Genomic DNA, 25,344 nt, shown 5'->3' on the forward strand with positions numbered 1-25,344 from the left:
AGCGGATCTGGTTCGGCTCTCAGGATGGACAACTGCACACACTTGAGCAACTCATTTTAATGACTCCATTCAGCGGCATCTGGTGATGGAATCATTCAAACAACATTTCAACAATCAGAAACTTCACTCTGCCAATCTCTGTAACCGGACCTGCGTTAGTGGCTCAAAGCCCTTTACAAGTATGCAAAATGCTAATAATAACCTACCAGAGGCTTTCTAAGTCCGAGGATAAGGAATCAAAACAAGTCATCTAATTATTTTTTATGCAAAAATGTCTCTGGACCGAAGGAAAGGTTTGCTCATCTTTTGTGTAAATAAAATCTCTGTCAGCGTAATAGCGCAACTTTCTCCAAAGGTAAACGATGTTCTATTTCAGGAAATCTTGAAAGACTTCAAGAGAAAAAAGCTGACATGCAACGTTAACAAAACGTAACAAATGTGATTCACTAAATTCTTTTTTTGAGCCCAAGTAGCAAAATCTGTCATTTTTACATTGATTCAACGTCTGCAGACGGACTTGGCTATCTGAGAAACCGCGCCATGTGGGAAAGTACGAGATTGTACGTCAGAGATGATCATCTTTGAAACATGACACAATCTCTTAATTTGTTATCCTCATCTGAGCGAAGTGTATCAGATAACCGCAATTTTCCATGAGATATTTTGTTGTATTTTCGCCATGAGTGGGCTGCAGCTTTACTTTTATGGACTGCCACGTGAAGTGAATACGTCAGTAGTGGTGGGTACAGTTGCACAGTCTTCCACAAGTCAGCAGTTGTGAACTGAGCACATGACAGTTGAGCAAGTGACAACTGAGCTAGCAACGTTTCAGCGAGCGGTGGAAAATGTTGAAAACTATGCAAGCCGAAACCTGGCATGTCACAAGTCAGTAAATTTAGTTTAGCAAGCGATAACCAAGCAAGACCGATACTTGCTGAGTTGTCACATGCCGAGTGGTCTGACGACCTAGTTTTACAATAGAATTCGTCATCGTTTAATTTTTCAGTTCGCCTTACTCGTCACATTTTTGTTCTTCCGGTTGCATAATTCACAAAGTTGATAGCCTATTGTCACCGTTTGCATAATTTGTCACTTTCTTCTAATCTCTTTGAGACAGGGGCGTATCCTCAATGGAAGCAAGGGAAGCATTGCTTCCCCTGTCAAAATTGAAAAAAGAGAAGCTGATATTTTTCAGTAAAACGATTTCGTAATTTCTTTACCTAAATGCGATTTAGAACGGTTTTTAACTCATGCCCCCCGTACAAGCCCGCAACCAGGGGGGGGCATTGGGGGCATTTGCCCCCCCCGAAATTTTTTGAAAACATTTTAAGCGTTTTATGCAGTATGAAATGTACTATGAATAGACGTAAGTCGTACACTTACAGCCATACTGTAGTGTAGAGTGTAGACTATCGAAACCGAAAGTAGGCTACGCTGGTTGGAAGCCATGCTAACGACTTTGTTCGATAAATTAGGCTGGCATCCTCATTATCTGCATCGATGAAAGGGTACGTTAATGGTGTGCAGGCACATGTAAAAAGACAGTACCCTACTGCTGTGTACTGTATATGCACTGTGCTTCACACGTATTGAATCTGGTTGTTTGTAAGGCTTCCAGTGTAGCTGCCATATCTAATTGCGTGAGCACAATTAAAGACATCACCACATTTGTTAGAGGTTCAGCAAAGCGCATGAAAGCATTGCAACAGAGCAGTGAATCCATTTCGGGTGCATGTAGGAGTAAGTCACTCACACGCCTGTGTGAAACCAAACCAGGTGGGTGGATCGTTCTACCATCCCTAGTGGATCGTCACAAGAATGTCACAAAATTTGTGGAAATGTTTCCTGTCGTGCTTGACACACTTGAAGGAATGACAGAGTGGTCAGATACAACTGCTGCTGCCAAGGCATCGCAATATTTATGTGCTATGCTTTCTCCAAAATTTGTTGTATCTCTTTGTGTGTGCGCCAGATTTTCAAGATTACTTTTGCCGATTTCTAAAATTCTTCAATCTCCAAATATAGACCTCACACAGTGTGCAAAGGAAATTAGCGGAGTTCAAGCAGTTGTATTTGATTGCAGAGAAAATGCAGTTGCTGATTTCAAAATAATATATTCTAAGGCCCAAGAGCTGCTTCTAGATGCAATAACAATACCTAGGAAAGCTGGTCGCCAATCAATGAGAGAAAACTACGAGACAAATGATCCGGAAGATTTCTATCGTCAATCTGTATAGGCTACATACCGTATGTAGATGGCCTTCTACAAGAATTGCAAGGAAGATTTCATGAGCATTTTAAAACAGCTGCCCAAATTCAACTCATTGTGCCTAGAAATGTCGCTTCAACGAGGTAGCCTATAGTGACATTGACAATACAGTACAATTTTACAAAGGAGACATTGACTGCGAAGCCATGATAGATGAACTTGCCAGGTGGAAAATTAAGTGGGAACGAATTCTTGAAAGTGAAAGGCCAGCAAGTGCGATTGATGCGGTGTCAGCAATAGAATCCCAAAAAGAGTTTTATCCAAACATTTACAAACTCTTGATAATTTTGGCTACACTTCCAGTCACAACTGCTTCTGCAAAAAGAACATTTAGCTGTCTACGACGCTTGAAAAGTTACCTTAGAAGCACTATGGGGCAGGACAGGCTTTCTGGACTAGCTCTCATGCAAATCCATCGTAGCCTACTTAAATTCCAAGCGCGGAATTGGTGTCACATGAACTTGCTAAATCAAGTAGAAAGTTAGACATTATGCTCTAAATTAAAATGTCATTTTGCATTTGCAAAGTCAACTTCTTTGGGCCTACAAACATAAAAACTTGTTGAGCCAACAAAATGTTTCAGGATTGTAATTTGTAATTACCGTGTTGAGTTTATTCATATGTATCTGTTTGTTTATGTTGATGTAAATATATGTTATTGATTAATTTATGACTCCAGTCGTGCCAATGCAGTTCGTAGCCTACAGATGTTGTATTTTATTTGTAATCGACTGAACACGTTACTGTATTATCGTAATTTTCTTCCTTGGGTAGTCATAGCTAAATGAGAAAGGGTTACAAAGGCTAGTTTCCTTTAATGCTGTACTAAACAAAAACGTGATTGACATAAGTTATGACCACTGAACCGTAACATGGTAGTGCCACACACTCTATCAATGGGCGCGGACATTAACATAACAATGTCACAATGCATTATTTTAATGTTTGTTCTTTGATAAAAATTAAATGCCCTCCCCGAAAATATTTGCTGGTTGCGGGCCTGCCCCCGTATGATTTTAACTCGGTTTTAATTTTAAAAAAGTTGGAAGCCAACGGAAGCGAAGATTCGTATTGCATCCGTTGCTCTCGTTTTTGCAATAAGAAGAAACAAGTTTGAAAGAAAGGAAAAAAGCAGCGCAAAGTTTTCGCAATTTAGGTTTCTTTTAACTAATCGCTGGAAGCGATTTAAAAATTGCTTCCAGTCGCGGAGTTGCCAGATTAGCCAAATTCCGCGAATTAGTTTTTTTTTCAAATAACTCTTCAAAATGCATAATAATCAATATGTCTCTAATATTGTAACCTTACCAGATGAAACCATATTCAACATTGTTCAATACATGTTCTATACTTGTTTAATACTCGTAATGTGGCGGATCAAAACTCATCCGCTACTTTTATAGGCTAACTTGCTATTTTTTGGGCTACTTTCAGAATTATTTTTGCTACAATTTATTAAAATCCACTACAAGTTATAAAATATATATGTAAATTTTATTATTTTTGATAGAAACTGGTAAATATATCCATTTGACCTTTTTTGTCTAATATTTTCTTTGTTTTGGCCTTTTCTTTGTATTATTTTGACTTTAAGACTTTTTCATAGTCTGGCAACTCTGCTCTGTTGGATGTTGTGCCAGTGAGCTATGTAATGAGAAAATCTAGGGCACTGTTATGGTTATAATATCGGCCTTGTAAGCAAAAGTTTGAGCCAAATGTTGGCTTTACACTGTTATCCTGGCTGGATAGACTTTGGAATAAGACATGATATGTGAGGTCTAAGCTAGACTTGACTTTGTAGCTGAGTTTTTGGTGTTCTCTAATTATAGTCGCATTTTTTGCCCTTTGCCCGTTCGTGTGTAAGAGCTACCTTTAATAAGTTAATAGCTGTTTATCTGCTAATAAATTTCATACAAAAATTACCCTAAAAGTGTTTCCAGAAAGCAGTATAATTCATTATTTGAGTGTAATTTTGCAAAAATTTTCCGGGGGAGCATGCCCCCGGACCCCCCTAAAAAACACGTGCCTTCGGCACGCTCTATTCCCCCACGAGTTTCATTGCTTCCCTTGCTCAACCAACCAGGATACGCCACTGCGAGTTGAGATGACGAATTCCATTGTATTTCTATCACGCAGCCAGTTGATTATCCCACTGTTACAACGTAAGCTTATGCCGAAGTAAATAAGCTAAAAACTGACGTAAAAATTGAACCACTGACGCAAGCTCGATCACAGAGATCGACAGAGTGGAGTTTCCGATAGTTTTTGCCGGGGAGATATTGCACCCACTAAGTACCGCTGAATGGAGAGCAGTCCTAAAATGCGTTGCCCAACGATCAATATCATTAAATGTTTGCACTGGATTTTACTCAAGAGCAGAAATCATGCACAAAAGGTACCCCCAGACAGAACAAACATTAATCAGCAAAACGTTCAAGTAGAGTTTCCGGTTTCAACTCGCTGCACGTTGAAACAAAAGCTTCATGCCAACACTCTCTTCGTAATACTGCTGGAACCAGTAAGCTATTTGATTCCACACACTTGCCCTATTATTTGGTAGAGAGTCTGTAAGATACCACGAGGTCACGATTACATTACATCAATGCGGAAGTGCTGAATTTTATAAGGAATGAGTATAAACCAACCAACAGCAACCAATGAAAACTAATCATTCTCTTTCGGAAAGCATACTAACTTATGACACGCTGATGAAACGAACAAGAACCTTGCAATGTACTTCTATATTTTGACACAAACCTTCCGTTGATTCACTTGAACACGAAACGTTTCGGGATCTAATTTTCGTACATAAGCTAAACTTACTACCGGTAATCTACTTGCACGCATGCAAGGTAAAATTCTTAAGATAAAAACAAAGACCCAAGTCGAAACGTGCAACTGCACTCCAAAGTCCATTACGAAAAGTAAATCATGTGAGGTCTTAGATAAAATCATCAGCAGAATAGAACTTCACTGTTTGCAATGAGCTTCAACGAGTTCATAACGGGGAATTTACATTTCAACCATACATCAAAATCAAGGTCCATCACGAAAAAGCAAAGCATGCGACCTCTAAGGTAAAACTATTGGCAGAATAGAACTTCTCTTTATATTTGAACGGCACTACTACAATAGCTTGAACGAGTTCAAAAAGGGGAATTTACAATTCGAAAGGTAGAAGCATACAAAAGATACCAGAATTGCCAAATAATATATGCATTTCTCGTGAAAAGACACCACTTTTCGGAAACAGCGACAACCAGATTGACAATAATAAGTATAGTTTTCAATAATTAAAAGATAATGCAATGCATTGAAAATGGTAAGTAGTTTAACTCCAGTCAATGAATCTCATGCTGTTGGATCGGTAGCCACTTAACGAAACAACTTTTGTAAGAGCCTATGAAGCATGAACCAATCAGAAGCTACGTTGTCTGTGACGTCATTCGTAAATGGAAGTTAGAGATAAAACAGAGAAAAATCGCAAACAGTTCTGATAGACAAGTAATTAGGTGAATGTTCCGCCGTAGTGGCCTACAGGGTTAGGGCTAGGCAATACATTTCGATGACATGGGTTTGATTCCCACCCAAACCATAACTTTTTTCTTTTGTAATTACCAAACAAGGTTCAAAGCATGGATCAACTCTGGCTGAGTGCTAGAAGGGTAGGGACGGTACATTACGGGACGCGCAACTCCGTTGTTCCTTCAACATTAGAAGGGTCAATTGCCAATTTTACATTTTTTTTACGCTTTACTGCTGGCTTGCTTTCAACTAAAAACCTCAAATTACTTTAAAACCAACTTCACTCTTCTTATATAACCCATAAAAAGTAAAATATTTTGTAAATTACAAAAAAACGTAACCCTTCTAGTGTTGCGGATAAGCCAAAAGCGGATGAAGTTTCGCATCCCTATGATCTACAATCCCTATAGAAGGGTCACAATCGGACGATAGCCACTTAAACATGTTTTAATTGGTTGACGGTGTCATTGGGTCTTACTGATGATTGACATGCTAAAGTGGCTACCCGTTGGATCTGGCAATGACGGGCTGCCAGACGCTTTAACTTGAAACCTACATTGATACTGAACTAGGGTTAAGAAGTCCACCATTCCATACGCAACGCCCTGTTGTTAATAATGAAGCAATTTTAACAGTCAATCTGACCTTTTACCTGAAAGTGATGCGTTTTTCAGAAAATCAATGAAAAAAAAGTGGTAACTTCTGCACGGTTACACCTGAAAGAACGTATACTGCGAATTAAAAAGCAAGTAAACTGGAAGCGCAAACAATGCCATAACATCAAATAGTAGTACATATTAACAATGCATAACTGATAGTACAATCGGCATGTATTCGGACCAAGAAAGAATATGAATGGGCAGCCGTGCAATTCACTTGGCGTGGGTAGTTCAAACTTGCATAACGATTAAAAAACATTAAAATGTATCATAAAAGCGTTGCATTGGAAATTGACAATACAGCTTTTAACCAGTGCTTGGTAGGACAGAAACAAATCCATGGAAGTACGATCAAATAAAGTAACAACTGCCAATACCTGACTTTTAATTGTACCATGATTGGAATGATGTTAAAAAACGTTAAAATCGCAATGTAAGGAAATGATTGAAACTTAAAATTCGACGGGATATGAAAATATACTGCATAAAGCAACTGCTGAAACATAAACGAAAAATATGTAACAGGAAATAAAAGCGATTGCAGCTAGTTCAACACATAACAAGAATTTTACAAGTAACATGCTACAATTGGAGCAGCATTAAAATGCCTCGTGCGTTCTTTCACTAATTCCACAGTTTATTCAAATAATGCCGCAAAGATTCTTTTCAGCAAAAAAATTGACTCAAAACAACTTCAACGTCTTCACCGTCGGGCAATCACAGCTATGCTGTTTGGAGAGCAAATCTATTCCATGTTGTCTGAAACGTCACTAGCTGGCGAGAAAACGTTGCTCGGGGCAGGAGAAAAGCTGGAGCCTAAAAACAAGAAACAATTGGTTTAAAATTTGAAGTTGAACATTAATCACACCATTGAAATGGAAAGAAATGAAATGCTATATCAGTGGTTCTCAAACTATGTTAAGTATCCCAATAGTCATCAGTTGAAACAAGCTCAAAAATAGCTTTAAATCGAAAATTTCGAACAAAGTGAAGTCATCATACGACATATAAAAGCAAATTTTTTTAAGTAAAAACGATTTTTATTCTATGAAAGCCGGTTCGAAATAAAACGAAACCAAATAAATCAACCAACAAACAAAAACTGCAAAAATTTTCCGGAAACAAAACTAGCCTAATTCCACGGGAAAAGCACGGAAGTGACAATTATTTTCTAAAAATGATAAAGCGATTCTTTGTTGCGAAACAAGCATAACATCCGGCGGATAGATGCGGAACGTTCAAATTCTAACAAAACATACCTACGCGTGGTTTGAGTCGCTTGTGTTTTGAAAAATTTACCTTACTACCTAATTATACTTAGATTCAAGTCCGTGTGTGTGCGAATAAAACATCAAATCCTTACACGCACCAGTTAGGGAACCGCTCTCGATATGATTCATCACGATTAACGTTTTTTGTTTTAATTTTAGACAAGACCAAGTTTGTTACACAACAATGCTATTATTATCGATCATCGTATATTCCAAGACTAGTCAACGACGATTGGAGTGCATTTGATGACGCCAGTTAATTTCTCAGCATCCAGCAAGCAATATTTGTTAATGGTTAGTTGAGTCTGTGGTCAAAGTTACATTTTACTATGCAATATGAAGCATCTTAACCTTGTTTGTTAGTAATCTACTTTTTTTGCCGTATTCAGGCTTACGCCCCCAGTAGTTGCAGTTTTAAATTAAGTGGAGGCGAAGGCACGGAAGTCAATCTTCGTGTCCACCTTCAGGCATGCCTTTGAGTGTCTTGCCAAAGACACAGCCACGTGTTCTTGACCGGTGTCGAACCGGTGACCTTTCGAACGCCGATTCAAGGCTCTCAACCATCGGCTAACCAGTATCCTACATTAACCCATATCTTCATCTCTGCTATATCATGCCATGTACTTACGAGAAGCAGGAGAAAATCCACCACGTGACGATAGTGCGTTCATTTGAATCTGTGGCATGAAGGAACTTCCGGGGGACAGGGGAGTACCCGGTGTCCCATCTGTGGGGACACCGCCAAGGCCATCATTATTGGCTACCATGTGAAGCTCTTTCGTCCAGTAATCGTTCGGAGAATTTTGCGGTTTTGCTAAAAAAAATGATTTATGAACCCACTAGGCCTATATGTGAGTTTAATTGCAATTATAGTTGATTTTCAGCACAACTTAACAACTTCTTTTTATGAAAAAATAGGGTAGCAATTTACCTTTGGTGTAAAACTGTCCAAAAGCGGTATCTTTAGGAAGATCAGGATAAAGAAAATGCAAAAACTTTATGTCCTTCACAATGTCTGGTAAACTGCGAGCCCTGAACTTTGCAACGGTGTCTGGCTCTAGGTGACCGACTTCATTTGCTCCTGAAACAAACAATTGCAAATATCTGTGAGTGTCATTCATAAATTAATTATTTTAGTGTATTGTTGTTTTCTCGTTTTTTTCAACAGTGCTGTCTACTAACATGTGTTTATCACCCAAACAACTGCTCATGCACGCTCTATCTTACAAGGATTTGCCACCTTTTTCCATTCATATTTCGCATATTGTAGCAAGTAATTTTTTTTGCTTTGGCATGTCTGTGATCTACGGTAGAATGATAAACATCACAAAGGACTGATCTTCAAAACTTTTAAACAAAATGAAATCAATGAACGCCTCTTGCGTGTAGACAAGAAAAACTCATGATCAATGTAAAAGTTGCAAGCATTCTACTTCTTCACCTGAGAACTTGCTCAACGTGTAGCACGAGATGGATACAGCTCCTAACGTCGAGTCGCTGAAGCGAAAGAGGAACGTTCCAAGAGGACGCTGCATCAGCAACCTCTGGCAATCCGCCTTGCTGATGAATCCTTTGATCCTCCTGCCAAGTAGCATAAAGATCAGTTGTTATAACAATTGCTCGTTCAAATGCATTGTCTCCAAAATAATAGACTTTGCTCAATCCAGCACCAGGCAGACATTGAAGTGAGATGTGGTGTAAAAACATTTGCAGACCCTAACACTGAAACAATATACTGGTAGTAAAATTTGGAGGGTGTTACCGGAATCCTATCTCATACACAAGAAAGAAGGAAACCGATTACCAACGTAGAGCAAGTGATTGGTGTAGCGACAGATGGAGATTACGTCAATGTAGGTTTCTCACCCAGCGTTCCAATGCTTCTTCACGTATGGGCTTGAAACGAGCTCCATTATTTTGAAAAGCCAGGTCCAGAAGGTGAAGTTTTGCCCGGAAAGATTGTCGCGGTTGAACTGACGCCAATTGACCGTTATATTGCGTTCGTCTCTGCCTGCGATTGTTTCGTTAGTATTACATCAGTGTGACGCAAATGTTATCATCAGTCACATGACGCACATACTCGTCATAAAACGTCACTTCATGAAAATAAAAAGTAGGCCCTAACAGATTTACCCCACAATTTGATGGTGAGATATCTTTTTGCTTCTTCATCTAAGCCACGAGGCTCATCTTGGATTCCTCCGCCACTTCCTTGGCAATTCTTCTTCCATATCCAGTCCAACTCATCCAACATCACGTTCCACGGAAGAGAGTCGGGAACTTCAAAAGGGCGTCGTCGGAGCTGAAGAAAAAAAAATTGAATTAAAATTTTAACATTTATTTGAACATTCGTTCACTTCTACCATCCTACTGTTGTATCCAGTCTAATGTTGGTTGTTGGAGATTTTGATTGAATGACAAAAGAACAAGAGAGATAATCTTAGCGTCCATCGTCAAGTAATACCATCAGGTGTCTTGCCAAAAAATAAGACGCCTTTCCAACCATCGTGCAGAAGACATCATCCCTTGGTTTTGCACCGGAAACTTTCTCAGATAAAGAAAGTTATAGAAAAGTAAGCCCCTCTCATCTCAACACAAGGAAAACGAACCATTGGTTCGATTTAAAAATATACTTCAATAAACAGACACGCTTTGTTTTGAACATTAACCAAGACATTTGAGCGATTTGGTAGCCAATCAGGTTGTTTAAAAAAGCTTTCGGGGAGCAATTGTAGTGCAAAAGAAAGAACAGAACGTGCCTTAAAAAGAACCTACCTACATACTTTACAAACAATGCTTACGTTTTCTGAGAACGCATTATCCCAAAATATTGTGGCTTGCGCGTCGGGTTCTTGTTTTCCATGCGATATGACAACTATGGGCAGCGACATGGTCTGCAAATCAAAAGCAATTATGCGAAGCGATCTTATCGCGCATCTCGCTGAGCTATGCGAAGAAATGTAAGGTGAGTTCAATAGTTTCTACATCTTCTTTTTACTCCAATTACAGCAATCGTAAGAACGTTAATTTACTTGAGCAACCACGTTGCATTCGGTGTTGGATGGGAAGCGCAGGGATATGTTTGAACGGAAAATCATGCAAAACTTCTCTTCTGCAACCGAGTCCGCTCTTCCTCGATCTCCCCGCTGCCGCATCCGAAGACTCTGAAAGACAGAAACAGAAAAAGAGTGAAACAAAGAAGTGAAACTTAATAACAAAAATGTTAAAGGTTTTAGAGTGTGGAAAGTTTTGTTATTCAAGTTTCAAGTCCTTGTTTCACTTATGCTCGAAATGGCGCAGTTACCATATTTCTCATGTGGACATGGAGCTGCTTGGTTTGATCAACAAAATCCGCCTTTGCTGAATTGTTGAGAATTTCACCAGAAGGTTGTCTGTAAGAAGCATAACAATATTTTCAAACTGTCAGCAAAAATTACTTACGAATTGAAAAGATCGGTAAATTTCTTAATATTCTAGTTAAAAAAAACAGTCAATACGCGTAAGGGTAGTTTAAAGTCTAAAACTTGTTATTTGTGAAACAAGTGTTTCGAAAAAAGGAACTAAAGTAACGTAATTCTAGATAGCATTTAAATTAAATTTCATTTTTTTCTGAGCTAATTTATGTATACAGACTAAAAATAATCAATCAACTAGTCTAACAACACTTACTACCAACCCACAGCAGGACAACAGTTTAAAAAAACGTTAAAAGCATGGATGCAATGATATATTTGTGATTTCGTTTTGCTCTTCCCACTAAAACTTAGGCTATTCATGAAGAATGGACTTACATTTCAACTTTGTGACCTCCTTCCAATATAGCGGAAGCGGATTCTGTGTTGATCAGCCATACTTTGGTGTCGAAGCGAAACTGAAACACAAACCGAGGTATTGAAAGATCCATGTCAAGTAACGCTAGTCGCATCAGTGTTGCATCAAGTCATCGAAAAATACTAATAATACACTACAATTCTAAAAGATAATAATCAAACTTGTCATGTCGAGGAAAAGTCAAAATATGAAGAAAAAACCATGAAGCAGCCTGAACATTGTGAAAGGTTTAATTTATTTCGTACCAACATTTTGTGACACATAAATTGAGAGGCATTGATGTGTGGTTTTTTTGTATGAACGAATAGACATCAGGCTAATCACAACACTCTAGACTAGGTAAAAAGGTGGTAAATTTTATCAAACTAACGTCGTATTGACATAAACCAAACCTGATGGCTGCTCAATCCATTGCCAAGCAAATGGCGAAGCTGGCAGGCGAATTTTTTGTCTTTCATCAGAACCTGAGGCGGTTGCTTCTCTACAACCAGTGAGCTGCAAATATTATTAAAAACTAAATCTTAAAAATCGACTATGATAAACCACACTCCAAGAAATATTGTGAAAGTTCAGTAAGCGTTGATACAGCTACAGAAACATACAATGGGATTACTTCAGTTGTCATTGTCACGAGCAGACGACCAGTGGACTATACTGTACTATGAAATGATGTCAGCTCGGGAACAGTTTTGCGGCGCTTACTTTTCAACGAGATCTTTGACAGTGGCTTCGTAGTGCTGCTGTAGGACGTTGAGGTTTTGCTGATCAGACGGTCCGTCTACGTCCAAGTACAGTAACTTGACGATCTGCTCCAGGCTCGTGTTCAATAGTTGGGCCAACGGTTTGCAGCTAAACAAAACTCATTTTTGACAATCTCAAAATATTATTGTCAATGATTGATTTGCAAAATGAAAGCTCTTCGTCGGTAACGTAACGTTGCTTGTCCTGATTTGATGCTACGCTGTCGCGACTGAAATACTTTTAAGTTTTGTTTATAACTTTCTCTCAACGTTTTCCTTGGACTTACCAGTCTTCAAGCTGGTCAATATCGCAGTAGTCGGGTATGCTTTTGCCATTACTCAGGTATGCTTGTCCTCTTTTCCAAACCGCTAGTTCTTGTTTCATGTTCAACACCAGAGCTGGTATTTGACGAGAGAACTTCTCTTGATGATATTGAACAATCAAATACTGCAAAGACACAATTTGAATGCTTCAATGAGCACCGAGCAGGAGAAAAGCACAGCGCAGACAGCAAGACTTTCCTTTACGTAGACTTTTACTGGCGAGAGTAAATTGAAGCGATCAAAAACAGGTGACAGATGAAAACAGTTGAAAAAAGAGGAGTATTCTGACAACGCGTGGGTTGCAAGATTCCATGTACATTACAATTTACAATAAATTAGAAAAAATTATACACCAGTAGCATATCACTCAATACTTTCTCAAGACACTCATTCCAACATAAACAAAATTTAGAGCAATTCCACAGTTTTAATTCCTTCTTGTCGTTCACTGGAAAAGATTTCATCTAACTTCACGAAAGTGGTGAGAAGTTATAGTTCATCTACAACTGGATTGATAATATTCAACTTGCCGTAACAATTATGGTGATAAAACACTTGCACACTGCACCTGCTTGTTTCGAATAAGAGATTCGTGGAGCTTGCAGAGTGATCTCCAAGTATTCTGAGCTTCACGGGTGGGAAAGTTTTGTGGGTTGGAAAGTGCTCGAACTAAATGAAACATAATATCAAATTTGAATTTAAGAATAATTTTTAACGAATCCACAAACCTGTTTTTGTAACTAACGACAATGCGTTTTAGAAACATCTTTTCAAGTTAATAGAAACAGCAGAAGATCGGCCAACACAAACTAAGAAAAAGTCTAATAACTTCATTAATGTGCTAATTTTGTGAGAACAACCCAGCAAGCAAGAGTTTCCTTTTGAAACGTTTTGATACGCAGTCTGTAACGTGAAACTATGCAAAAAAGGCAACTCTTGGAGGTTTGGAAAGCCAGTATTATTCGTCTCGAAAAGTTGCTTTTTTCACATCGCTTTCGATGTTTGGCAGCATTGAAGTGATGTAAAAAGGACAATTTTATTGGCTGGGATGCAGAACTGCAACGGTTCATCTCGCAATACTCCTTGAAGTTGCAAAGGCGTGAGAACAAACAATACTTAGAACTAAATCACCCGAGGCACAGAGTGGGAGAGCAAGAATCGAGTTAAAACTTCAGATGGTGTTTGCCATTATACGTCGATGTTTGCAGCATCCACAATCACTAGCAAGGGTTTTGAATGGGATACAAATTTTAAGCCCGAACACAAAAGTTCAAACTAGTGCATTAACAAAATTAGCAGGAATAGAATGCGTCTATCAATATTTAGACATTTAAAGTCTGCATCTGTGCCTAAAGTATATCCAAACACGAGCTGGCTGGAACCAGTACTGAAAAGCCTCTCCCAATTTGCAGCTTTCTGGCTTCCCGATAAACTTCACTGTGTTGCTTTTTATTGGAACAATACAATTCGAACAACTCAAAATAGCAAAAAAATAATTTGATCTTATAGACCATTTAGATGAAGTAATTTTACCATTTCCAGAGGTGCAAAGTTGCAGTTGTTGATATTCCGACGTCATTTTATCTAGTCGAAGGGTCACATCCTTGCTGTGTATTTCTAATTCGCTGATTTGCTGCAAATAAATGCTACTGTAAGGATACATTTACCATGAGTTTCATATGCACTATTTTCCAATCGATTATGGCGGAAAAGCATAAACAACAGAAAGAAATTCGGACGAATTTTTGTCTTCAATACGAAGTTGAAGACCTGAATAGTTTAAGACAATGCCAGTGCATACAAAAAGCACAGTCTGTAAATTAAACAATAAAAAAAGTATGGACTTCTGTAGACTTTTGGCAAACTGCCAGTTCCTATCAACCGTGCTTCACAACCAGTCTCTATATTGTGATATCACTCAACATAACGCAGTCCACAAAGTGTCTCCATGGATTCACAGTAGGCTACCTACACAGTAACGTAGTCTACAGCATCCCAATTTCAATTTGAAAGTATGATGTACTAAAAAAGTGTTTTTTTTTTAATAAGACCATAGCTACAATGCAAACGAGCTTATACGTTCATGATTTTTTGTATTCTCTCGAGCTGGGATGACTTTGCCACTCCTTGCATTGTGGTTCCTCCATTAGATAAAAACCCAGCGTTAACCGTAGCCGTTGCTTGCTGCAAATAATGACGTCATAAGTGTTGTAAATTGTCGACCAATTCGTTTGTCAATCTACTGTATTATGTTGGCGTGGAAGCAATATAAAAAATACAGACGACAGGATATTCGACCATCATAGAAGTTTAAACAGAAAATTAGTCCAACGACAGTAGATCTTTGCAAATTTCTATAAAGTATCACCAAGAAAAAAAAAGGACAACACTGAGGCGTTCATCTGAAGGTCATACAATAAATTTGTGTTAATTTCAAGCTATAAAATTCTCCATCAAACTAGTTGCTAAATCAACAACAGGGTAATTGTTTTTTTAATATCTTTCCAAACAACGACATTCAACACTCAACAGTATCGATTTAAGTCTTACATTTGCTGCAAATTCCATAATGCTGCGTTCCTTTTTCAACATTTTCACCATCAATTGTACCAGTTCCATAGGTTGCTCACAATACCGCTCCTAAAACATTTGTAGAGAAAAAGCAGTTAGTTACCTGCAAACATGATCAGACATTTGAAAATTGTCAACTCTTACACAAGTCGCATGTATCCAGACTCACAAAGAAAGTGTTGCGACATGACCCACTAGAACACGGCCAAATATGTTGCTATTTGAGGAAATTTCTAAGAGTCTGAATTGTTACAATCCTAGCTATGACAAACCTGTCATCTTCCCATTTCCAGAAGTAAGTAAAATAATCAGTATTTGCACCTAGACATATGTTTGGCTTTTTTAACGGTAGATTAGGTATGTACGTTGAGCACAGTTTACACAATAATAATGTAATATGTAAGACTTTCCAACTGCATCCTGGAGGTAGTCTCATCATACAGTCGTTAGGTTTTTTTGTATTGCAGGATTTTTCGCCAAAACACATATTTTACTTGCAAAATTAAACTTGGCAAAAAACAAAACAAACTAAAATTTAAATTGGCACATCAAATGAACAGCTTACAACATATATACAATTCACAAAAAATCCTTGATATTTTAAATGGAACATGCAATTGCACCAAACGATGCTACCTCCAAGATGCAGTTGAAAAGTCTTACATATTAAATTTTTATTGTGTAAAGTGTGCTCAACTGCTCAACGTACATACCTAATCTCCAGTTAAATAAGCCAAACATATGTCTAGGTGCAAATACTGATTATTTTACTTACTTCTGCAAGTGGGAAGATGACAGGTTTGTCATAGCTAGGATTGTAACAATTCAGACTCTTAGAAATTTCCTCAAATAGCAACATATTTGGCCGTGTTCTAGTGGGTCATGGTTGCGATGTTGCGATATGATCAATAAAAGCCACGCAACTGAATTTCTAAACTGATTAAGCAAAGTATTTTCTAAGAATTAAAAAGATCTTTCCAGCTGAAGATGATTTGACGAATCCTGACGAATTTGAAACCACGAAAAGATTGTGCTAAAGCTGCCTAAGACCAAACTGTTAAAGAATGGTAAACAAGTAGGTTTTCAATTCTTTGCGTCAACTATGAAATGAAAAACAAAGGCAAAGATCAGCATTGCCAATTACCACGCCATACTAAACCATACTACTATCGTTTTCACACTTTTGCCCTCCAATGAAAGCTATTGGTTGAGACCAAACAACTAAGCAGACCGAGAATAAAAACTCTTTCACAAAGAAGTTGCCACGAATCAATAAGCTGTGGGCGAACTGCATCGGAAAATAGCTATCTTATTTTTCTTATACCGGTACTTTAATTGAAGTTACAAAACCAGAGTTACCAACAACACTATTGTTGTAACTGCAACAAACAAGAGAACAAGACAACCTGTCGATGAACAATTACAAAACCAAAACTACTTCAAATGCATCGACAACCTTTAACAGAAAAAAGAAAAAAATGCTTTATATATTCGTTTTTTCATGATTTTTTTTTTATTGCAGCGCAGGAATTCAGAAAAAAAAACATTCTCTTGCTGTCCACTGCTTTGAGGATACGAAGTCGGAAAAGAAAAAAATGTCATGCTTTGGCTTTGCTTGAAGTCGAAAGAGTTACAACAGTTTTCGCAAATCCCTTTGGCCACTATGCGACATGCGTGCACTACTTCTAATAACAAAACAATATTAACCGAAGAATGAATGATCGTTAAAAAGAAGAGTCAACAACTTGATGTTGATTGTAGTCGGATTCTATAGTTCGACTGTCCTCGCTTGTATGGGAGGAACAACTACGGTTAATGAAAGCAAGATCCCTCTTACAAAAAGAAGATTCGACTTACAAAAACAATTTAGATTTCAGTTTAAAGTGCTTGGCTTTTAACCCCTACATTGGATCACGACTGAACTTGTACGGATAAATGAAACTGTGGGTTTGCATTAGACATGCAACCAATCTGGGTAAGATACAACAGATGTGAACAAGATTAAAAAAAAATACTTTTGAAGGTCTTACAGCAAATTAGCAAACATGATAACAAAGCAAATGTGACGGAAAGCAAATGTGACGGAAAGCATCAATAACGTTATGAGGTTGCTTTCTTTTCGTCAGAACAGCCAACATCATAATTAAACAAAAATTCTCATATGACGAGCAGGTTCCGTGTTGATTTAATCAACAAACTAACGACGAATCCCACCTAGTAGACTGCGACAAATTATGAAGTCAACTGTGCGCTAGATCCAATGAATAACATAATGACTAATGAGCAACAAAAATAGTGTGATGGAAAGAATTCAGAAATTTTGTTTTTGCATGCTGAAAACCCTAATCAACATGCTGAACAAACTCGCGCTTATAGAATCGCTAACCGTTTGACAAAGCTATGCAAATAAAAAATATGAAATCGAACACAAACAGCAGTTTACAATATACACGTGGTGGTACTTTTATTGGGTCTTTAGAAGCAATACAGTCGAAGCAGTTTTGTAGCATCATGAAACATAAAAGTATTAAAATAGAAAACAGAATTGTTAGGACGTGGAACTGTTGTGTGATGCGTGTGAGTAAAACCAGTTCTACTTGTAGTCTTTGCACGTTCTGATAGCCGGCACATTGGAAAAGATTGATTGCATGACTGTCAAAAAATGACGTAAAGCATATAATGTTTTCGTTTTTCTAACGATAACAAAACTAATTCTGATTCCCCAGAAGTCACATTAATCTCAATAAGCCAAGTCAAATTAATTGCAATAAATAACGTGACAAATGAGAAACGTTGCAAACCAATTCCTATTCCATGACAGGCATTTCATAGATCGTAAAACAACCGCACACATGTGCTAACTTTGGTATTCTAGACCAGAAAATAGACGTAGGCTACAAGTTCGGTTGACATGCACAGTTTGCACACACGAAATACTGTAAAGCAATGTACATTGTACATGAAATCACCAACAAAATACCTGAAGTTCTCTCTGCCATTGCTGAAGCCTTGCAACCAACTCAAACGACATCTTGTTGTTGCCATCGGACAAGAATATGTTGATTTCCACCAGTAGATTGGACACGATGGCTCTGGCGCGCTTAGTGCTCTCATCACCCACTTGATAGTTGACAGGGTCAATCATGTCCCTGTGTGTTTAAGGTCAATTAAATACTTACCGCTGTAACGTATGCAAACATCTTATTTATTAATAAGAACCATCGACAATCAATCAAACCAGCGACGGTTGTCGACTAAATGGAACAGGATATCTGCATGGCATAGGTGACGAGACCGAATGCTAGCTGTTTTCCTGTAGTCTTCCTGTGTCGCAGAAATCATCGCCTTTCTGGCGTGAAAAAAAATAGAACCTCGGCCGGAAAAGATGAAGCGAAGATGAACGAAGATGCTAAAAATACTTACCAGCATTTTCTTTCAATGGCATCAGCAAACTGTGCACGAAACTCAAGAATGGCCGTGAATTCTCGGCTGTAGCGATCCATTTGACTTCTGACCGCGTTGTTGGTTGTGGTTGAAGCCAACTGACAAAACTGATTCCATTGGCCAATCCAACGACTGTCAGCTGCAAGAAAGAAGCGTCACCTTGCTTTATAAAAAAATATTGGTAACTTAAAACGAAAATAAAGCTTTTGTTTTGTACAAACAAATAAATGATGCACTAATGTCATTATTTCACTAACACTAATCTTTTAGTGGTGTAAAAATGAACACTTGAACAGTGATGATATTTAGCCTACACAAGAAGTTGTTGAATGTTAGAATAGATTTTTATTGGATGTTCACAAAGCTACATGCCCCCAGAGAGTTTCACACGATAGGATAGACCACTTGTCTTCAACTGATCACAAGTGTAGAATGTAATAACAATAAGAAAATGGAGAAACTGCAATTAATGGTTCTGCAAATCTAGCAAACGGTTCATGGTGAGTTGGTGACCCTGAAAGTATCGTCAATGAAAAATATAATTAACTAAGTTTAGTGTCCTCTCCCAGTCATACTGAAGTCACCAAGCCAGTGGTATCAGACCGGATGTATCTGTTTTAACAGCAACTACCGTAGGTCGAAGTTAGGTTGCTCAATGCTGACCTGTGTAATCATATCAACATTATTAATCACATATCTGTCAATCACCGAAAGGACTATAAAACAAAATTATCCACATGTCTTGGATGGAGAGATCAAACACTGGCTGCTCTCCAGCAGTCTGTTAGGGCAGTTTAGGAAAGTATCGACAAGCTGAGAAAGTAAAACGATAAACCCATCCATGGCCTTAAAAGCTTAAAAAAGAAGTAGCCTACCGGTACTAATTTGTCAAGAAACATAATTTGAAATGAACGACAGTGTTTCAAATTTCCCATGCTATAGGTGACTGTTTACAAACGTGCTCTGTTCAGTAAATAAGATAGTAATAAAATTTACAAACCTGTATCTACTATGATTGAAGAGAACTGTGATGGCATTTGTAAGCCAGATAGAAGTTGTCCCACTTCACCATCCATGCCTAGCTCAAGTAACAACTCATCAACCACGTTTTCATTTAGTTCTTCAGTAAAAGTTGGCTGCAGATCCTAAATAAAAGATTAGGCTGAACTCAATATAAGCTAGTTGGTAAATGTAACATTTTTATAATTGAAATACCGTATTTACTTGATTGTAAGACGCGGCTTATAAAGTTTTTTTTCCATCATGTTTGCGGCTTAAATTCAAGGGCGGCTTACAATCAAAGGCGGCTTACATTTTTCTTTTTTCCTTGTTGACTTTGCCATAGATGTTTTGCCGTACTGCGTTGTCTGATGCCGACAATTGTGAAGTTGTGATGTGCATTTTAAATGGTCACATGCATTTATGACGTGCATTCGAAAAAAAAAGGAGTTGTCAGTTTTATTTATGGTACTTAACAGTAAACAGTTTCAGCTTTGCGTGTAAACAGTATTTGCGGCTTACATTAAATTTTTAACACTATCACATGCGGCTTACAATCAAGGGCGGCTTACAATCAAGCGCGGCTTACAATCAAGTAAATATGGTAGATATAATACAAATGTATTTATTATGGACTGACTAATATATTTCTGTTGTTTTTTTACATTTTCTACAGATATAAGTGCAAAGCTGTCCAAGTTTTGACAGAACCTAACTTTCAGTCTCTTATACAAAAAGTTCCACATGAATTTGCATGTCATGCTGCTTCACCAACTACAGCCCTGATGACTGGTCCGGCATTGATTAAACTAGCAATTAGCCAAAACTAACAGCTTCGGTGAAAAAAACAATATGTTAAAGGCAAAAACACACTTCATCATTATCATTACGTTCATTCCTCGTATTGAGGGTTGGATACAATGCGCCATTGTTCTCGACCATGAGCTGTTTGTACTGCATTTTCATAACTTAATTTTGTCCATTTAGTGATGTTTGATGTCCAAATCATTCTTGGTCTACCTTTGTTTCTTTTACCGTTTATCTTCCCTTCTATTAATGATCTATGTAACGAGTTTTGCCTTATTGTGTGTCCAAAATATTTTAATTTTCTTCTTTTGACTATTTGTAATAGAATTTTGCTTGAAATACATTTGGATAATACTTCATCGTTAGTGATCTTTTGTTTCCATGAAATTTTTAACATTTGCCTGTATGACCAGAGCTCAAAGGCATCGATCCGTTTTTCCATTTTTAGTGACACTGTCCAAGTTTTAGAGTTGTATAATATAAAAGAGTTGACCAGACATAGCATTTTAATATTTGTTGACGAATTGATAAATTTAAACTTTGATTGATTAAAACATTTTTCATTTTTCCAAATGTAGTTCTTGCAATTTCTATCCGTCTTAGAATTTCATGTTCACACCTCCCATCTTCAGTTATTAAATGTCCAAGATAAGAAAAAGATTTAACTTTTTGTATATTTTGATTGTCAATTATAATTTGGAGCTGGGTTTTTTTTTTCGGTCATTTATCGGTCATTGACCGATTTTTTAGCAAAATGTCCGAAAAAAATATAGTCAATTCGGTCAAAATGTCCGAAAAATATATAGTCAAATCTGGTGTTGCAAGGTTGAGTTTCGCTGATGAACGTTGAAGAAAGTTTTCTCAGATAAAACACGACAACGTTTCTCAGCGAAACATAATGTTGTAGCCATGGCTTGGTTGTAGCTCATAGGCGCCTAACTATTTTTTTGGCCGTGGGGGCGAAAGCGTGTTTCATCAGCAGCAACGTAAATTCAGCAAAATGTCACGCAGATGGATGACATAATTATGTCGTCACACTAGGATTGCTTTTATTGCCACACTCGGAGTTATCGCTACGTTCGACCTACCGTTAATTATTATAAACAAAACTCGACCACTTCGGTTAAGCAAACACATGCCATGCGTCTGCGTAGGCTAGCGGTTGATGGACTGCGACTCTAAAAGCTAAGCACAACATAAAGTTTAGCAACGAGCTAGATTTATTACCATGAAACAAGAGACGAAAAGGTTTACTAAAAAGTAAAAGGTAAACTGTGAATGGAATGACAATGTCTTGAAAATGGAATGCAAATACTAACTTGATTATACGCTTGAAAATGTGCCTGTTGAAAGTAAAATCATTCACGTTTACATCAATTCAACAGCACGTTAGGGCACCTTGAATAAATTTAGAAGTTGCTAACATCCGTAAACAGCCCTTGAGAAATAGTTACGGAGAGACGTCTGATTAAGTTTTCGACTTGACATAGCTCCCTTTTCACTACAATATCGCAACTTATGACTGACTTGCTTTCAACTTACGACTGACCTGTTTTCGTGTTGCAGATGAAACAAAAGATGCGCATATTCCGCCTTTGATCAGGTTTCTATGGCAACGGTCGTGTGTGCGCCATGCAGTTTGCGCGAGCCCGTTGTTGCGTTGATTATTCCGCATGTGCGCAATGCGGTTTGTACCAGCCCTTGTTACGTTGGTTGGTGGTTACGTCAGCGAGCGGTTCACTGCCGCGACAATTCACTGTAGAGGTTTCGACTTTCGAAAGCAACATCGAGTCTGTTTGCAAGCGCATAAAGCCAAACGCACGCTCCGTCTACGTAGCAAATTATGATGTTTTTGGGTGCATTCAACATCTGATGACATTGAATCGACACAAAATGGTAGATTTTTGCTATGTCGCAGGCAGCAAAATCAGTCATTTTTACATTGATTCAACGTCTGCAGACGTTAAATCAATGTAAAAATGACAGATTTTGTCTGGTGTGGAATTGTAGCATCCTACTCGTTCTAGTGATTATTTATCGCGAAGCTGTTGCGGTTTGCATTAAAAAAATGTTGTCCTGCTGCCGATCGCTAGTTCATCTATTGTTTTATGTATCAATACAGCATAAAAAGTTGGCGCCTATGTTGTAGCTAGTCAGGAAGTGCAAATTTTGGTTTGTATCAGCTACTTGAAAGGAAATATTTTCATCAGAAAAAATGACCGAAATAAATAAAAAAATGACCGAATTTTTTCAAGTCATTTCGGACAAATGACCGAAAAGTGTCAGCGAAAAAAAAACCCAGGATTTGGAGTACTGGAGTGTCTGGTGATTTTGAGATTATCATTGATTCAGTCTTTTTAGCATTAATTTTCATATTAAATTCTTTTCCAATTGAGTTAACATTGTCCAATATTTCTTGAAGATTTTCTTGTGATTCAGCCAAAAGAACAGTATCATCATCAGCATAGCGTAAATTTGTTATGTTCAATCCGCCAACATTTACCCCTTTTATATCATCAATGCGTCGAAAAATCATTTCTGTATACAAATTAAAAATACATGGAGAGAGTACACAGAGTCCAGCTTGAAGTACAGTATATGTATATACTATAATCAAGCCTTTTCACTGTATATTTTTTCAACCACTTTAACAGTTTTACAAAGAGATATAACTAGGCTTACCATATTTTTGTGACCTTATAACGGGACGCCTCCAAAGACCAAGACCGCTTAGCTGTGATTTTTTAACTTTACATTTTCCGATATTATTACATAGGCCTACATCAGTGGTTCTCAACAGGGGCGGTACCGCCCCCCGGGGGGCATTTTGATTTTGCAGGGGGCGATATGATTACCTTGGCTTAAGGGGGGCGTTTTGATTATTAGGGGGCATTCTGGTTTAAACCATCTTCCGGCACCGCCCAGCGTAACAAGTTCGTCAAAGAGCTCGTGTCTTCGTGGTAGCATTTCCTACCTCATACCTGGTGGAAAAGGGATTTCAGCTGTGTTGTTCTGCTGCATAGCCTACCAAACAGCGATACCCACTTGACATATCCAAAAGAGGTGATCTTCGAATGTTTCTCACTGGCTTTACACCGGATGTGAAGAAACTGATACTTTCTCATCAAGCGCAAGGTTCACACTGACTACCAGTAGGCCTATACTGTTTTCATGCTCACAAATATATATTTGCTTTTCATCAAATATGGTTACTAGTCTCTAAAACCCTTACAGCCTGTTTCACTCTAAAAGGGGGATCATCAAAAGGGGATCATCAATCATTTGAATAAGGACCTTCTGATGATCCCCCTTTTAGGGTAAAACAGGCTGTAAGGGTTTTGGAGACTGGTAACTAGTCTATATTTGATGTATTTCACTCTGCTTGGCTTTTGCTTGGCATTGAGCACTTTTTGTAGTATTAATAGTATTTTTTTCGCTTTTTGTAATTAATTGTTTTTGTTGGGGGGCGGTAAAATTTTGCCAGTTCATGAAGGGGGCGTTGGGCCAAAAAAGGTTGAGAAACACTGGCCTACATTAAAGCCATCCCGGCTGTCTTCATTGACCGTATTGTCATCGAGAGTTCATGCGCATATTCTCTGTCTAAATATCGGTTTCAGTTCGAAAAAGAGAAAGAAATTGACGTTAATGATACAAAATAATTCGAATTTAGATTTTTTCTATAAAGCAAAAGGAAGAAAGAATAATAAAATAGCCCGCGGTTTTCAAGTCGATAAGTAACTCCCAATTGCACTGAATTTACCCCACACTGCGTACAAGCATTTGCGAATTTACTTATTTGCCCAATCATACTTTTCTGTAGATAACACCTTCTTCAAAAAGACATTGTTCAATTTTACATTCTCGTAAAAGTCAGAGCAGGACCAATCAGTATTGATTTTACATGTGATAACGGCTTTCACGTTCTGCTCCAGCATCCTGCTTCTGCTCTCAGACCACATGCTCTTCATGATGGAAAAAATTCACCTTCAGCAAGTAGGCTACACAGCAACAACAGTAACGAGAACATGCTAATTGGTAATGTTCGTGTATTATGCTGGCTGGTTAAACGCCCAAGCGGGACGTTTGGCTGACCGGTCGGGACAAGACGTTAAAAAGCGGGACTGTCCCGCCTAAAACGGGACGTATGGTAAGCCTAGATATAACATAATTAAAAAATCTACTCAATCGTTTTTGACACATACATGTGTCCTTATCAGAAATTACTTAAAGCTGATAAAATGAAAATTATAAGATAAATCCAACAAAGCAAACTCTCTACCAAAGCTTTATCACTCTAACAGTAAGTAATAAATAACATATCATACTATTTTCATTTCATCAAATCCAACCTTTATGTAATTATGTTGTGCAAGAAAGTATATTATTATCATTAAATTATCCATCAAATTCAACATCTCTTTTCAAATACAAAAGATGACAAATTATGTTGAATGTCTATGTAATTCTGTATATATAAGATTTATATAAATGTTACGGTATTTCATCTAAATAACATTTCTATTAATGCAACTTAACAAGAACAACTTAACAAGCAACTTAACCAGACCTTACATTTAACTTACCACATCTTGATATTGGCCATTGAGTGATCCAGGAGCAGAAGATTGAGATTGGTCATGTACATTCATGTTATTTCCAGCTATTGCATCCTCTTTGACACCAAGCACAAACTGGTCAGACCTACTTGGAGCTCCACTTTGAGGAGAGCCAAGGCTGCCCGAAGGCATTGAATCATCATTGGCAGAGGGACTAAAAGTAAAATCCATCAACCTACTTCAAAAAAATCTAAAAAAAACATGGGAGAAAGTTTGTTCATGGGTTCTTCAGTGGACACTTGCCAATAATTTTTTTTTAAAACATGAGAAGTTGGAGTGATTTTAATGTAA

The 25,344-nt window shown here is 37.8% G+C and overlaps 1 protein-coding gene across 1 annotated transcript; it reads right to left on the reverse strand.

The window, feature by feature from the left end:
• Positions 1-4,994: 4,994 nt before the first annotated feature.
• On the reverse strand, positions 4,995-25,139 carry LOC145779465 (signal transducer and activator of transcription 5A-like). The gene is made up of 21 exons (XM_082591062.1): positions 25,021-25,139; positions 19,632-19,776; positions 18,611-18,770; positions 18,168-18,336; positions 15,167-15,256; positions 14,696-14,800; positions 14,150-14,249; positions 13,185-13,285; positions 12,580-12,740; positions 12,255-12,401; positions 11,945-12,047; positions 11,513-11,592; positions 11,026-11,113; positions 10,754-10,885; positions 10,523-10,615; positions 9,855-10,023; positions 9,588-9,732; positions 9,163-9,302; positions 8,653-8,802; positions 8,350-8,535; positions 4,995-7,266 (listed from the first exon to the last, which is right to left on the reverse strand). Exons 1-21 carry the CDS (start codon positions 25,084-25,086, stop codon positions 7,196-7,198), a joined length of 2,601 nt encoding a protein of 866 aa, XP_082447188.1. The 5' UTR covers positions 25,087-25,139; the 3' UTR covers positions 4,995-7,195.
• Between the last annotated feature and the right edge of the window lie 205 nt (positions 25,140-25,344).

This window comes from Aplidium turbinatum, chromosome 11 (assembly GCF_918807975.1).
Source record: "Aplidium turbinatum chromosome 11, kaAplTurb1.1, whole genome shotgun sequence".
NCBI lineage: Eukaryota > Metazoa > Chordata > Ascidiacea > Aplousobranchia > Polyclinidae > Aplidium > Aplidium turbinatum.

Excerpts from the sequence above, each read along its gene's own strand:
- LOC145779465 (XM_082591062.1), bottom strand. The coding sequence starts at position 25,086 with ATGAATGTACATGACCAATCTCAATCTTCTGCTCCTGGATCACTCAAT. Across the intron at positions 18,771-19,631 it reads TTCAATCATAGTAGATACAG|CTGACAGTCGTTGGATTGGC; the intron begins GTTTGTAAATTT and ends TCTTTCTTGCAG. Across the intron at positions 10,886-11,025 it reads ATGTCCACATGAGAAATATG|AGTCTTCGGATGCGGCAGCG; the intron begins GTAACTGCGCCA and ends TCTGTCTTTCAG.